This window comes from Daucus carota, chromosome 5, assembly GCF_001625215.2.
Source record: "Daucus carota subsp. sativus chromosome 5, DH1 v3.0, whole genome shotgun sequence".
In the NCBI taxonomy this organism is placed as follows: domain Eukaryota; kingdom Viridiplantae; phylum Streptophyta; class Magnoliopsida; order Apiales; family Apiaceae; genus Daucus; species Daucus carota.
Window position 1 is genome coordinate 28,563,797 of NC_030385.2, and position 13,109 is coordinate 28,576,905.

At 36.8% G+C, this 13,109-nt stretch overlaps 3 protein-coding genes across 7 annotated transcripts; 1 reads left to right on the plus strand and 2 right to left on the minus strand.

The window, feature by feature from the left end:
• Positions 1-3,493: 3,493 nt before the first annotated feature.
• Positions 3,494-4,888, plus strand: LOC108222314 (probable membrane-associated kinase regulator 4). The gene has a single exon (XM_017396232.2). The coding sequence runs from the start codon at positions 3,570-3,572 to the stop codon at positions 4,605-4,607; it is 1,038 nt and encodes a 345-aa protein (XP_017251721.1). The 5' UTR covers positions 3,494-3,569; the 3' UTR covers positions 4,608-4,888.
• A 1,542-nt stretch (positions 4,889-6,430) lies between these two features.
• Positions 6,431-9,164, minus strand: LOC108223465 (ankyrin repeat-containing protein At5g02620). 5 transcript variants are annotated; one of them, XM_064093502.1, is made up of 4 exons: positions 8,973-9,164; positions 8,223-8,561; positions 7,578-7,987; positions 6,431-7,462 (listed from the first exon to the last, which is right to left on the minus strand). In XM_064093502.1, the coding sequence occupies exons 2-4, from the start codon at positions 8,521-8,523 to the stop codon at positions 6,575-6,577; spliced, it is 1,599 nt and encodes a 532-aa protein (XP_063949572.1). In that variant the 5' UTR covers positions 8,524-8,561; positions 8,973-9,164; the 3' UTR covers positions 6,431-6,574. The 5 variants fall into 5 exon arrangements, with proteins under 5 accessions (XP_063949572.1, XP_063949571.1, XP_063949570.1 ...); XM_064093501.1 differs by having other exon boundaries at positions 8,223-8,613; XM_064093500.1 differs by having other exon boundaries at positions 8,223-8,597; positions 8,973-9,163.
• A 190-nt stretch (positions 9,165-9,354) lies between these two features.
• On the minus strand, positions 9,355-12,875 carry LOC108223468 (ankyrin repeat-containing protein ITN1). Its single transcript, XM_017397753.2, has 3 exons — positions 11,735-12,875; positions 11,075-11,484; positions 9,355-10,988 (listed from the first exon to the last, which is right to left on the minus strand). Exons 1-3 carry the CDS (start codon positions 12,510-12,512, stop codon positions 10,161-10,163), a joined length of 2,016 nt encoding a protein of 671 aa, XP_017253242.1. The 5' UTR covers positions 12,513-12,875; the 3' UTR covers positions 9,355-10,160.
• Positions 12,876-13,109: the final 234 nt, after the last annotated feature.

Here is a 13,109-nt window from a genome sequence, read left to right on the forward strand (position 1 = left end):
ATTTATTATAAAATCATCAATATACTTATATAAAGGAGAAGCGAGGGGCGTGTAGGTGGCGCCTCTCAGATAGCTCCGTTCTATTTTTCTAATTTTCTGGAATTTTTGGGTGAATGATATAAAAAAAATTGTTTCAGATTCATTGATATGGTATATATCTTGGCATAAATTAATCTGATTCTGTTTCAGATTATTTATGGAATATAATAAATTGAAAGTATTAGTCTGATTTTATTTCAGATTATTTATGTAATATAGTAACTTGCAAGTTTTTTAATCTGATTCTATTTCAGATTATTTGGTATATATCTTGGCATAAATTAATCTGATTCTGTTTCAGATTATTTATGGAATATAATAAATTGAAAGTATTAGTCTGATTTTATTTCAGATTATTTATGGAATATAGTAACTTGCAAGTTTTTTAATCTGGTTCTATTTCAGATTATTTAATTATGGAAAAGAGTAGCGCACAAGTTTCTCGGCACCTATAAATACCCTTATAGGTTGTACGGTTTTGGATCATCTAAACACAACCTACACTGTCTCTCAATATCACAGTTAAGGGTGTGCATTCGGTTCAGTTAACCGAAAACCGAACCGAATAACCAAAATAATTTCGGTTCGGTTAATCGAAATTTATATTTCGGTTTTCGGTAGCCAAATTTTCATTTTTCGGTTATCCGGTTTTTTAACCGCGGTTTCATAGAATTTCAGTTTCGGTTAACCGAAATAAATTTCGGTTTCGGTTAACCGAATGCACACCCCTAATTACAATGATATATTTTTGTTGGTGATTCTTTTATAATATTTGTTTTGATCGTCGGACGTATTTGTTGTTGTTTGCAAGCTTACAGTATGTTTTATTGATGTCATCAGTCAGTATAGTCGTATGCTTTTTATATGCAGGTAGTGGTGTATGTGTCTAAGAAGTAGTGTTTGGAAAAGTTAATGACAATGTTAGTCAAGAACATGATTATTTTTCAAAAAGAAAAACACAATTAAAATTAAGATTCGTCGTACTTTAAATCGTTAATTACATGTAGAAACTTATTATCATTTTTTCACATATGAATTATAGTCCAATTTTTCAATTTTAAAAATTAATATTGGTATTGCATCGAGATGTTTATAATATAAAATTTATTTTATTTTATAAATATTAATTTTGAATCATTAATATAATTTTTATAAGTCGCCGCAAATTGATTTTATTCTATAAATATTAATTTTGAATCATTAATGTAATTTTTATAGGCCGCCGCAACGCGCGGATTCTCAACTAGTATGAGATAATGTCAGGAGAGAGAGCCTCAAAAATAGTGCTCGAATGGGTTGTCTTAATGTTATAGGGCATCACTAGGAGGAGCAAATTTTTTCATCAAATGCTCTATATTATGACCTAGACACTAAATAGGACAGCTGTTGGACTTGCTCTAATGCACCCATATTTGCACTACTTCGGGTTAAGATTTATTTAATTAAATATCAAATTAGGGTTGTGAATTATGAAGTAGCTAATAAATCATCGACGACAATAGGAATGCTCACGGCCTTCCAACGATCGGCAACAATATTTATGCTTGGACTTTTAGAATTTGAACGATCATTGATCATAGGAAATAATCTCTTTGTTTTTTTTGCCATATAGCCTTTTTGCGCATAACTTTATGAGTTTAATTGTCTACGATTATCATTTTGTGAATAAAAATAGATAATTAATATTATAATTCACATCAGAGTAATTATTAGCTGAAAAATCAAATGATTATTAACAATTAAAAAATGGAGGAGTATTGTTCATCACAACAAAAAAGGTCATTTTTAAGGTTGCATTTATTTGGACGAGATGGAAAGAGAGGAGAATGAAATGAAAAATTGAAAGAAAAAAAATTATGAAAAAAAAAAATGTATAAAAAAATAGTGACAATATATGACTAAAATTGCAAAGAAACATGATCAAGAATTAAAATGATCATTCATTTCAAATCATGTGGGTTGGATTTATAATTTAAATTATTTGGAATTGATTGATTGAAAGAATCAAAATTATGTTCACGTACTTCAAATTATTTTCCCAAAAAATGTTGTCAGATACAATTCTACAAACAAGATAATTTATTACATAAAAATGTCTATATATATGTTAATCAAACTACTCAGTACTCAGTAGTCACACATATTTTCCATGATCGTCTATTGAATGTGTATAAACTTCTTCTGCGACTGGTGAATCTGATGCAGCATTCCCAGTTCTAACCAATAAAGTATACATTAGTAATTATTTTAGGATAAAAAAATGAGATACCCTCTCGGAAACCAAAAGGATAGAGGGGAGGGGAGACAATCTTGATATTGTTTCCAAGAAGCAGGCAAAGCATGGGCATGCAGATAAAATATGTTAAGTTTTGTTACACTGCTAGGGGAAAATGGAAGCTTACATTTGAAAAGAGGCTCTCTTAATGCGCAAGTCAAGCGTGGAGACCCATACCAGATTAAGCATCCTTTTTCGGTTACAGAGCTTAGAATGGGAAGGGTGCGAAATTTCAGGGTACCGGGAATGGGCTGTTTTGAAGCTTACATTCTTCTGCAGAGAAGAATGGGTGTTGCAGTCATGTATTTCACTTATACTTTAGATCATGTCGGTACTAAAGAAACTTCATTACTACCAGAAGCCGATTATTTCATCTATACTTCACCAATTAGGAGACGTTTGGTTCATGGTTAATGAGTTGGTTAACGGGAATGGGAACCTGAAACCCATGTGTACTAGTGTTTGGATTAGCCATTTTGTGGTATGGAATGGAAAACTCGTAACCACTTGGTGGGTAAATCATTTCTTCTGTACCCCTTGGGATAACCATTCTCATACCCCCCGTTCCCATTCCCGACTCTCATTCCAATCTACCATCCAAACACCCTTTTAATTCTTCTCGGGATGTTTGACAGTGAGAGTTCAATGCTGAATCATAAACAGACTACTGATGTTTCTGGTTAAGTCCGAATTGTTAGATCTATTAGGTGGAAGAAACATTTGTTGAGCGAGATAGGGAGAGAATGAATATAAATTTCACTTGCATTTCATAGTAAGAGTAACTTTTAAGGTAGCATCTACCGGCCATTCATGCAACACTGTTGTCACATTCTGATACACCAATAACATACACAATCATTCAAATATGCATTATTGAATAATTTGAACTCACTCCTTTTCTGGAAAATTATGATAATTTTTTGATATAGTAATTTGGGAGGACTGGAGAATAGCTAGAAAATAAATAAGTAAATTGGATAATGCAAAATAATACTCTTAGCAATTGAGTCATCAGGTTTTAAGAAGATGGATAGAAACCACATGAAACTCCCTATCCATGAACAGCATTATGTTATTATTTGGTACCTCGAGATATTTTGAATTTTTTTGAAAAAAGAGATATTTTTAAAAAATTTAAATGCTTTTGTCCCTTAGCAGCATCTCTGCTTTAAAGGATGCCCTGCCCAGTGCCCTCCCTCCATCTCCACTTACTACTCTAAGCTCAGCCCCCCATAAGCATCTCTGAAAAAGAAAGATGAAGCTAATGGCCTCGAGTAATCTTCCATTTTATAATCATGCAGAAGATATGTACATAGATATGGAACTAAGCTGTTCTTCCACCAGTGTGTTCTTTTCTTGCCCACAAGCCAGAGATTTTGAATTTCAAATGTGTGATTCTACTCATCTTGAAAAAGAAACTATCAGCTCTCCTGCTGATGAACTCTTCTACAAAGGAAACCTCCTTCCTCTTCACCTTCCACCGCGCTTAGAAATGGTCGAAAAGCTTCTCCAAAACTCAACCACCAAAAATTTTAGTGATGATCAAGAATGCAGCATTGTACTTCCTTCTACCACCGATACCACTCCACTGGATCAATCGTGCAACATTTCTCCATCGGAGTCTTATCGTGTCAGTTGTGAACTTAATCCAGCTGACTACATTGAATGGTCCAGTGAATTGAGTGGTTTTATAAGCGGGACTGATCAGCCTAAAAAATCCTGGTCCAGGTATAAGCTCAAGCTCATTAAGAAATCTTGTTTAGGCCAAAAGCTTAAGGCCTCGCGAGCGTATTTGAAATCTTTATTTTCAAAATCTGGTTCTGATGAACCATCTGCCAAAACAACATGCAAAGATGAAGAATCTGAAGGTAACAAAGATTATTTCAGCAGGTACATTAAGGTTGCTAAAAAGACCCCCTATGGGCAACTTATGAAAGGAATGAAAATTCCAACATTAGTGTCTGTCATGAGTAGTATTGAGAAAAATGGCTTTGATCAGGATAACAATATTACTTCTCACAGAAAATCATTTTCTGCAACAAAACAGCGACCATCCACCATAAAATCCTCAACTTCATGTTCATCAGGCTCTTCATCTTTATCATCTTCATTTTCGTTATACTCGAATGGGGTATATGATCCACAGCTACTCAAGAGAAGCAACAGTGCAACTTCAGAGATAGAGAGTTCTATTGAAGCAGCCATTGCATACTGTAAAAAATCTCAGCAACTCTTTACCACAAGAAACACAGCAAGTGAAGCTGGTTTTTGCTCATTTTCTGTTGTAGCTTAAAGTATCCAATGTTTCATTTTTACCCATTTCCATTGTATTTACTGATTTCTTTCAGTTCCCATGTGATCTTCAGGCATTTGATCATAATTCACCTGTACAAATATGTGTATTTACCCTGCAGACAAAACTACTACTGTAACATTCTGGTTTTTTACTGTGTGGACATGAGTATTATTGCTACATTGTCAGAGTAGGTTAAATAATTTCAAAGACATTTCAGCAGAGATTTCTGACTTGCATTCTGCACTCAGTAGTCTGTTCTTCCCTGCTGTTTCCTTGCACTTCATCCATATGGTAATTTCTTAATTTCAACAACATGGTATAATATACAGCAACTTACAGTCTTTTTAAGTAATAATCATATAAGACATGAATGCATTTGAAGATTGCATTTCCTAACCTTAGTAAACTTTTATTGGACATCATGCTGTATCACCCCTCTGAGTAAACCATGAGTCAGCCCCCCACTTGTAAATTTCAGTGAGGGGTCTGCTAAACAGTTAAAAGGCATTCTCTTTTCAGAAACGTGGGAGTCACAGATTCATTTATAGGCATATAATTACACTAGCTTTATTGCAATTTTCATGAGTAAGGACAACCGAAAAAACAAGTCATCCCGGTGCACAAGACCCCGCATCAGTAGACACTTGACTGGTGTTAGAAATGGCATTTGGCAACTCTAACAAGTTCAAACCATTTAAAAGCTTCTGCTTCAGGAACTATAATCACTAGTAATATCCATTATTCTGTAACTATAACTTGGAAGAGAATATAGAAATGTACTAGCAACAATGAAAGTCTCTTTTCAAATAAGGAAAAGGTAAGAAAGAAGAAGAGCTCAAGGGTTACACACATACCAAGTTTAACTTGACAATATGTTAAAAGTTACCTCAAAGTCCCAAACTTCTGTTCTTTAGGATCACTGCAAGGACAAACAGCCTTTTCCTCAGTCCTCACTAACTAGATTCCAGAGCCACTACTTGAGGCTTCCATCTTCAAATTTAAAAGCAACAAGTTTTAAAGTACTGCATGAAAGTAATGTATAGTCTTTTCCCAGAATAAAAGCAACGGCAGAGCTTTATTCTTAAACCTTTTCTCTTCTTTTATGTTATGAGTGAAATTTTCCACTATTGACAGTTAGCACCATAGCTTTGACAAATAAGAAATATTGGAATTTTTGAAAAGACTTGTGGAAGAGCCAAAGTTTAAACACCTGAAGTCAAAGAGTAAGCTGTTGATAATAGTAGTATCACCTTACCTAACAGATTTACACGAGTAATTATTTAATAGTATAGTTGATATTTCAGTTCTATAGTTCTGTTTCGACCTTTTTCTGGTGATATATCAACTGTTATTGCACGAAAACTAGAGTTAGTATATATAACTTATATCAGAGAGATTTTTGCCATCGCAAGAGGGCTGTGTCGGTAGCTAAATGCAGCATCACACTCAACAAAATGTATAACGAGAAGATCCCCAATGCATAAGAAGGGGGAAAGAAAGAGAATTTGAATATGATCCAATTAATCCCATGCACTCTTTACTTCTGATATCGACGTGAAAGGATTTATCAATAAAGTCTAAATAAAAAGGAAAAGAGAAACACATGTACATTATCAAACATATTATGCTAAGCAAGTGCAACTAGACAAAAATCAAGGTCCACCTTATAATTCATGTAAACACAAATGGAGATATGTTGCTAGTTCAAATATCTACTTGCTCTTTAGATTGAGTTTGCCTACAAAGATTCAGAGTGGACCACGCGAAACCTCTTGCTTCCACGTTACACCTCACCTCATAAACCAGTAAACTCAATGGTGTAAAGCCAAATGCCGATTCCATAAAATTGATATACAAAAGCTAAATGACAATTTCAGTACAAAAATTTCCAGCAATCTTCGTCAAGATATGCATGTATGATTTTGCAAAAGAAAAACGGAACTGGCCTGTAAGCTGTGGCATAATTATATTGCATAAAGATTCTTGTAATCGTTGTTTTCTGAATCCGATAGAGTGTAATGTTGTGAAAATGATTGAGACTTGCTACTCCTTGCAGATCTGCGAATACTCCTCAAGTTGGAAGCCTCAATGCGATTTAAAATAACCCAGTAAATCATCGTCCCCAGCGTTGTGGCCAGGATCAATGTGCCTATTACTGTTACTGCCACTGCTAGCCACCGTTGATCCTCTCCTACAACAATAAAAGAAAGCGCAAGAAATGCCACTGATATAGAGACACAAGCCAACCACATGAGCTTGTTGATAATTGCCATCATTTGCTTTTTCCCCTTCTTTTCGACGACTACAATGGAAGTCTGAACCACCACAACAGCCAAGGATATAAATAGTGCAAGGGAGTCGGATATAAGGAAAATTGTGAACTGGGGTTTTGGAGCAATATTCGCCTCCCCAAGAATTTTTTCTTGAGTGGCTTCTTTAGGGTCATCAACATACTGGCCAGGGACCGTAAATATAGCAGCAAATGCAACAGTGGCTATTAAAACAGCAACAACTGTGGTGGAGTTTATCGCGTTGTTGAGCCCTTCTAACTGCATTTTGTTGATCTGCTTGCCGATTCCTTTCATCTGTTTCCTTGTTTGTCGCGTGTGCTCAATCTGATAGTGAACCTCATGTTTAATATCACTTACTGTTTGTTTCAATTCCTTGGCAGTAGTTGGTGCTGGTGCTGGTTTTAACTTCATAGTTTTCGCACTTTGGACCCCATACTCTCGTAGGATACTTGCAATCTCTGAATTACTGGTTTTTTCAGCAGTATCAAAAGCACTTTCTCCAGATTTATTCAAGGCTTTTTTGTCCAAGATTTCTTTGTGACTTAATAGTGCGCGGATAATCTGCACAACAAGATGAGCCTGTTAATCATTTAATCAACAGTTTTTTACTTTAAAGCAAATATCTATATGCTAAACACAACTACCTGCAACTGAGACAAATCAAATATAAATTTACCTTTGTCCGACCTTTCCGGGTTGCCATATGCAATGGGGTGTTTCCCTTGTTATCAGCCATATTGATCAGATCAGGTTTCGAAGATATAAGCTCATTAACCACCTCAACACTCTGTCCCTTGACAGCCATATGTAAAGCTGTCTGTCCCTTCTTGTCAGTCATCAAAGCAATCTCAGTTTCTTTGCTCAGCAGGACTTTTACTACCTCCAAGTGTTCATTTCTCGCGGCTGAATGCAAGGCTGTCTTCTTGTTGCTTTTTCCTACGGTGACCAAGTTGCTATTTTTCTCCATAAGAAATTTAACAACTTCAGTGTGACCTTGTGCTGCAGCACTGTGCAGTGCGGTGGTGTTGGATTGATCAAAAGTCATAGAAAGCTCCGGAAGAGCGTCCATCAGAATCTTTACCACCTCTACAAGTAAAAATCAAATTACAAAATTTGTAAAAAAAAAACTAACATCCATGTTTGGAAGATTGCACATAGTAAATATTGATCCAAGAGTCGACGATTTCATATAACTTTGACAGATCATAAAATCAGTAATTATGTCTGTTATTATCTGATTTCATAAGATAAACAAGCTCTATATAACCAATAGTATGAGTTCATCAATTAAAAAAAGAAAATTATACTGCAGAAGAAATACCTAGATTTCCTTGTTTAGCAGCTATATGGAAAGCGTCAGAGCCATTCCTAGCTTTGATACTGGCATCCGCAATATCATAATACTTGATCATCTCTTTCACAAAATCGACATATCCATACTCAGCGGCAACATAAAGGGCAGTTTCACCGGAATAATTTTGCTTGCACATCAACTCCTTCAATTCTATATCTTCACTCTTAGCCAGTATCTCCAAAGCCAATTCCAGATTTTGAGTCCTAACCGCAAAATGCAAAGGCGTGTCATCTCGTTTCTGTATCGACTGCTTCATAGTCCTATTCATTAGCTTAGCTGATTTTCTGGAGTGCCCATCCAACAGAACTACAGGCAAAAGAACAAAATCTCATAAAAAGATACCTGAAAACCATAAACCCTGAATCAAAAGTCAATCATCACACAAACAAATTGTGATTTAAAAAATCATTTCATTGTAAATAACTAACATGAGAAACATGCTGGTGGCTAATTCAATTATGACAGATAACGCATGGACGTGCATATTCTTTTCACATTAACACGCTCAGGATTTTATTTTATTCTTTTTCAAAAAGTAAAATAAAATATATCTTTTGGGAATTTTAAACAGTATCTAGAAATAAATGTCAGCATATAACAGATTTGCATAAATATCAGTAGGAACCACAAAAAGATCCCAAGTGGCCAATCTGTTATGTAGCTTTTATTCATTAAGCAAACAAATGATACAATGCTTCTACTTTCATCATTCTTTACCTGGGATCCGAGATGCATTGGCTTTTTAATCAACCAAACCAAATATACGCGGTATATCCAGCTTGTAGACCAGAGTCCAACGAGGGTAACACGAACAAGAAGCTAAATTATTCAGCAATATTGGAAGAAAGCGGATGAAAACAGTTAGTTAGTTTCAGGTTTCAGTTTTGCAGAAGTGAATAAAAGTACATGTTTTATTATGAAAAGTAGAAGAAAATAGGAACTTATAGTAGCATTTGTCAATTAGTATGTGCAGAAGAAGATCAGAAGTCATGTTATGATGTTCTGTATTATTGGCCACAAGGCCAATGAGACAAGGACCACTTGCATCAATCAATCATACAATACATTTGTGTAATGCTGCTGCTCTCTTTTCTGGTCTTCCATTACTAGTCAACTTATAACTCCACACAAATTTTCACTAAAAATTAAAGAAAAACTTCAAGAAAAGCTCGGGATTCTTCAAGAAAACACACGCGTTTGAGGAAATCATTAGACCAGCTCGGGATCAAAATCAGTTGCATTTTTAATCTGTAAAATTATAGCTCAAGAACACTTCTTTTGAAGAAGAGAATGATGTTTAGTGAAAAAACAAGCGAATATTTCTTAAACGACTAAAATTTGAAAAGAGAAGGAGTAACAAAATTCTGTTTGACGGAGAGAAATTTGCTGTCTTAAAATTTTTAAAGCAAAGTCAAGCCGCCCCTAGTCTAACTGCAAAGCCCTCCCCTCCTTTCCACCGTTTATTGTGAAACATGTGTCTGTTCTCATTGCTTAAATACAAGAGAAATAACATATATGTAACTAACTACACTTTGTCTTCACCCCAGCTTCAGATTTGATCAAGAGTTGCCAGACTAACTAATTTTATACGGGAGACAAAAAAATGTTAGTGATCTTCTTGTAAACTCACGGGCACCACCATATATATTAAGAGATGAGATCAATATTTGTCCAGTCCATGTATTTTCGACATCCTATGTCAGAATCTGTAATTTTTATGCAGTATTACACCGTTTCAGTGTGATTGCGCTCTTGTGCAAGAATATGCTTGCCTTTCAAGGCGATCTTTCCAGCTCCGCGGAGTTCAGTTGTGGCTTTTGCACCATGTTGCACTTCAATTTTGACCCGTCCTGCTCCGTGTTTGCATAGTTGCTTGTAAACAATAAACAATCTCTCCTGGAGACATCAAATTGCATAAATTGGATTTATATCAGAATCAGACAAGTCGTCGTGCCAGTAGTTTGAACGATTCCTATAGACCTTTGCTCTCTTTCTCACTCTCCGCAACCTTTTATACTTCACCACATAATATGTCATCCCTCCCAAGACTCCTATCATTGTGACGCTCCCTATGACTGTCACAAGGATTGCAGCCCATTGATTGCGCCGCCCCACAACTATGTAGGACGAAGAAATAAATGACACGGAGGTGCACACAGAGGCTAACCACATCAACTTATTGATCACCTCAATAACTCGTCTCTCAGATTTTATCTCGCCTCTGACAACCGTTATCTGCACCACCACCACGGCTAATGATGTAAAGAGGGCAATTGCATTAGAGATAAAGAATATCTTGAAGGGCGTAGAGTGAACCATGACAGCCATTCCAGAATCATAATTACCACCAGGAACTGTGAAAATAGCTGCAAATGCAACGGTTGCAAACAGGACTGCAACGACAGTGACTGAGTTAGCAGCATTGAGGATCCCTGCTCTGTGCAGCTTCTGGAGCTCCTTGGCAATGCCAGTCATATTTCTGTTGGTCTTTCGTGCTTGTTCAAGTTGTGAGTGCACTTCTTTTCTGATTTCTGTTACAGTTTGCCTAAGTTCATCTCGCGGTTGGTTGTTCAGATCACTGGCTGTCATACCCCCAAAACGCATCAAGCAGTCCTTCATTTCCGCGGCTTCTTCAGACAGAGGGAGTGCTATTACAATGTCAAGGGCTGTTTTGTTGTCTCTTGTCAATGCATTGACATCAGTATCTCTGATGATTAAAAGCTCATTGACTATCTGCAACAAATTGATACAATTTTTAATCCCTTAAATTCAGCCCAAGAATATGTTTTAGGAGATTGACAGGGAAAATTCAGAAATACCTCAGTTCGCTTTTTTCTGGCAGCAACGTGTAAAGCTATGTTGCCGAATTTGTCTGGTAGCATCACGATAGCTGGATCTGCCTGTAGAAGCAACCTGACTACTTCAGAGCTAACACCTTTGACAGCCATATGTAATGGAGTTTGCCCTTTTTTATCCGTTCTTCTTGGCAACTGCCGTTCTGTCTGAAGCAATGCCTCAACAATTTCTACATAACCCTGACGTGCTGCTAAATGCAGCGCATTCTTCCCATTAGACCTCGGGATATCTATCAAACTCGGATCCTTTTCTAGCAGCACTTTGACAACAGCTGTATGCCCTCTCGAAGCTGCAGACACAAGAGGAGTCGAATTTGATTGGGCAATTGTTTTGCTTAGCTCCGGGTCACATTCCAACAACATCCGCACAATGGCTGCATTCAGGAATACCCTAAATTAGCTTATAAAGAAGTGATTTCTTACTTAAATTAAAGAAGTGGAGTAGATGTGAAAAGTAAATAAGTTAATAAAGTGTTTAGAAAAGAAGTAGAAGCTCCGAGAGAAAAGTTAGCATTCTCAGCTTCCTAGCTAAGAATGTTTCTGCTTATTTACACAAACGGGTCAAGAAAAGCAGAAACCAGAAGTAAACCAAACAGCCACAATTTTCATTAAATTTGACATTACCTTCGTGACCTTGCCTCGCGGCAATATGCAATGCATCAAAACCAGTCTTGTTCTTCATAGCAAGGCCTTCCTTTGTCATGTACGGCAACAGCTCCTTGACCACATTCATATGCCCTCTTTCCGCAGCAGTAAACATCGCAGTCTCCCCCAACTCATTCACTTCATGCACCACTGCAGACCTAATCTCCGCCACCTCCTCATCAAACTCCGCCCCACTCGACGTCTGCAGCATCTGCGCATCAATCTCCCCTAAAATCTCCTTCACAGCACTCGCTTCCCCACGCTGCGCTGCCAAATGCAGCTCCGTGTCATTATTCTTCCCAGTCACCTGTTTCACATACTTCTTCTTCTGGTCCATCCTCTTCCCTGAACTCGACATGCCTAATGCCTTACCCGAATTGGAAACCGCCAATGACTTGCTCGAATTCGAGCCCAACAAGGACTTGCTAGAACTCGAAACCACCAATGACTTGCTCGAACTCGAACCCCCCAACAACGACTTGCTCGAATTCGAACCCAACAAGGCCTTCCCCGAGGCAGAGCACGCCAAGGCCTTGCTCGAATTCGACACCACCACAGCTGGCGCTCTCGGAGTCACGGAAGGCGAACCAGGCTGCTCATGCAAATCATTGAAAGAATTCGAGGGCCTCATTTTTAAATTACTTTTCAACTTGGGTGAATTAGCATTCTGATCATGCAGATCATTATAAGAATTCACGGCCTTCATTTTCAACTGATCCATTTTCAAACCCCCCGAACCTTCTTCAGAACTTTTCATTTTCCCTCACCAAAAATGACTCCCAACTCATTATAATTTCACAAACTCTAGCTTTTCTCAAATTTACTAAAACCAACACAGATAATTATACGTAGACACAAAAAATGTACATTAATATATTATGTACTTGTGAATATTACGAGGCACGTCTATGTATAATTACCTGCATCATAGCATCATCTTTTGACTGATTGGATGGGCATGCATGCATGCAAGCATGCATGTGCAGAGAGAATAGAAGGATTTGTATGTATAGGTGGAGGAATAGGGTTTTTCTTTTTCGGTGGCGTAAGAGGGCGACGTCGGGGGGAAATGGCGATCGGTGGTTTAATCGCGGAGATTTTATAAATGCGAGCTTGTCATAAATAGACGCGCGGACCTTCCACTTGTATAATATATTTAGATATATATTTTTTTGCTTTATTAGTGTTAGATATCACCATGTCCTCTTCCTTCTTTTTCTATTTAATATTTATTAAATTTATTAAAATACTAGTTATAATAATAGACCTATATAATTAATTATTTTCTCATATATATTTTAATATTTAGGCTGTGAGAATTCGAATAGTGCTATAGAAGTATTAAGGAGAAAAA

Excerpts from the sequence above, each read along its gene's own strand:
- LOC108223468 (XM_017397753.2), bottom strand. The coding sequence starts at position 12,512 with ATGAAAAGTTCTGAAGAAGGTTCGGGGGGTTTGAAAATGGATCAGTTG. Across the intron at positions 11,485-11,734 it reads CGCGAGGCAAGGTCACGAAG|CCATTGTGCGGATGTTGTTG; the intron begins GTAATGTCAAAT and ends TCCTGAATGCAG. Across the intron at positions 10,989-11,074 it reads CCAGAAAAAAGCGAACTGAG|ATAGTCAATGAGCTTTTAAT; the intron begins GTATTTCTGAAT and ends AATTTGTTGCAG.
- LOC108223465 (XM_064093502.1), bottom strand. The coding sequence starts at position 8,523 with ATGAATAGGACTATGAAGCAGTCGATACAGAAACGAGATGACACGCCT. Across the intron at positions 7,988-8,222 it reads TGCTAAACAAGGAAATCTAG|AGGTGGTAAAGATTCTGATG; the intron begins GTATTTCTTCTG and ends TTTTACTTGTAG. Across the intron at positions 7,463-7,577 it reads CCCGGAAAGGTCGGACAAAG|ATTATCCGCGCACTATTAAG; the intron begins GTAAATTTATAT and ends CTTGTTGTGCAG.
- LOC108222314 (XM_017396232.2), top strand. The coding sequence starts at position 3,570 with ATGAAGCTAATGGCCTCGAGTAATCTTCCATTTTATAATCATGCAGAA.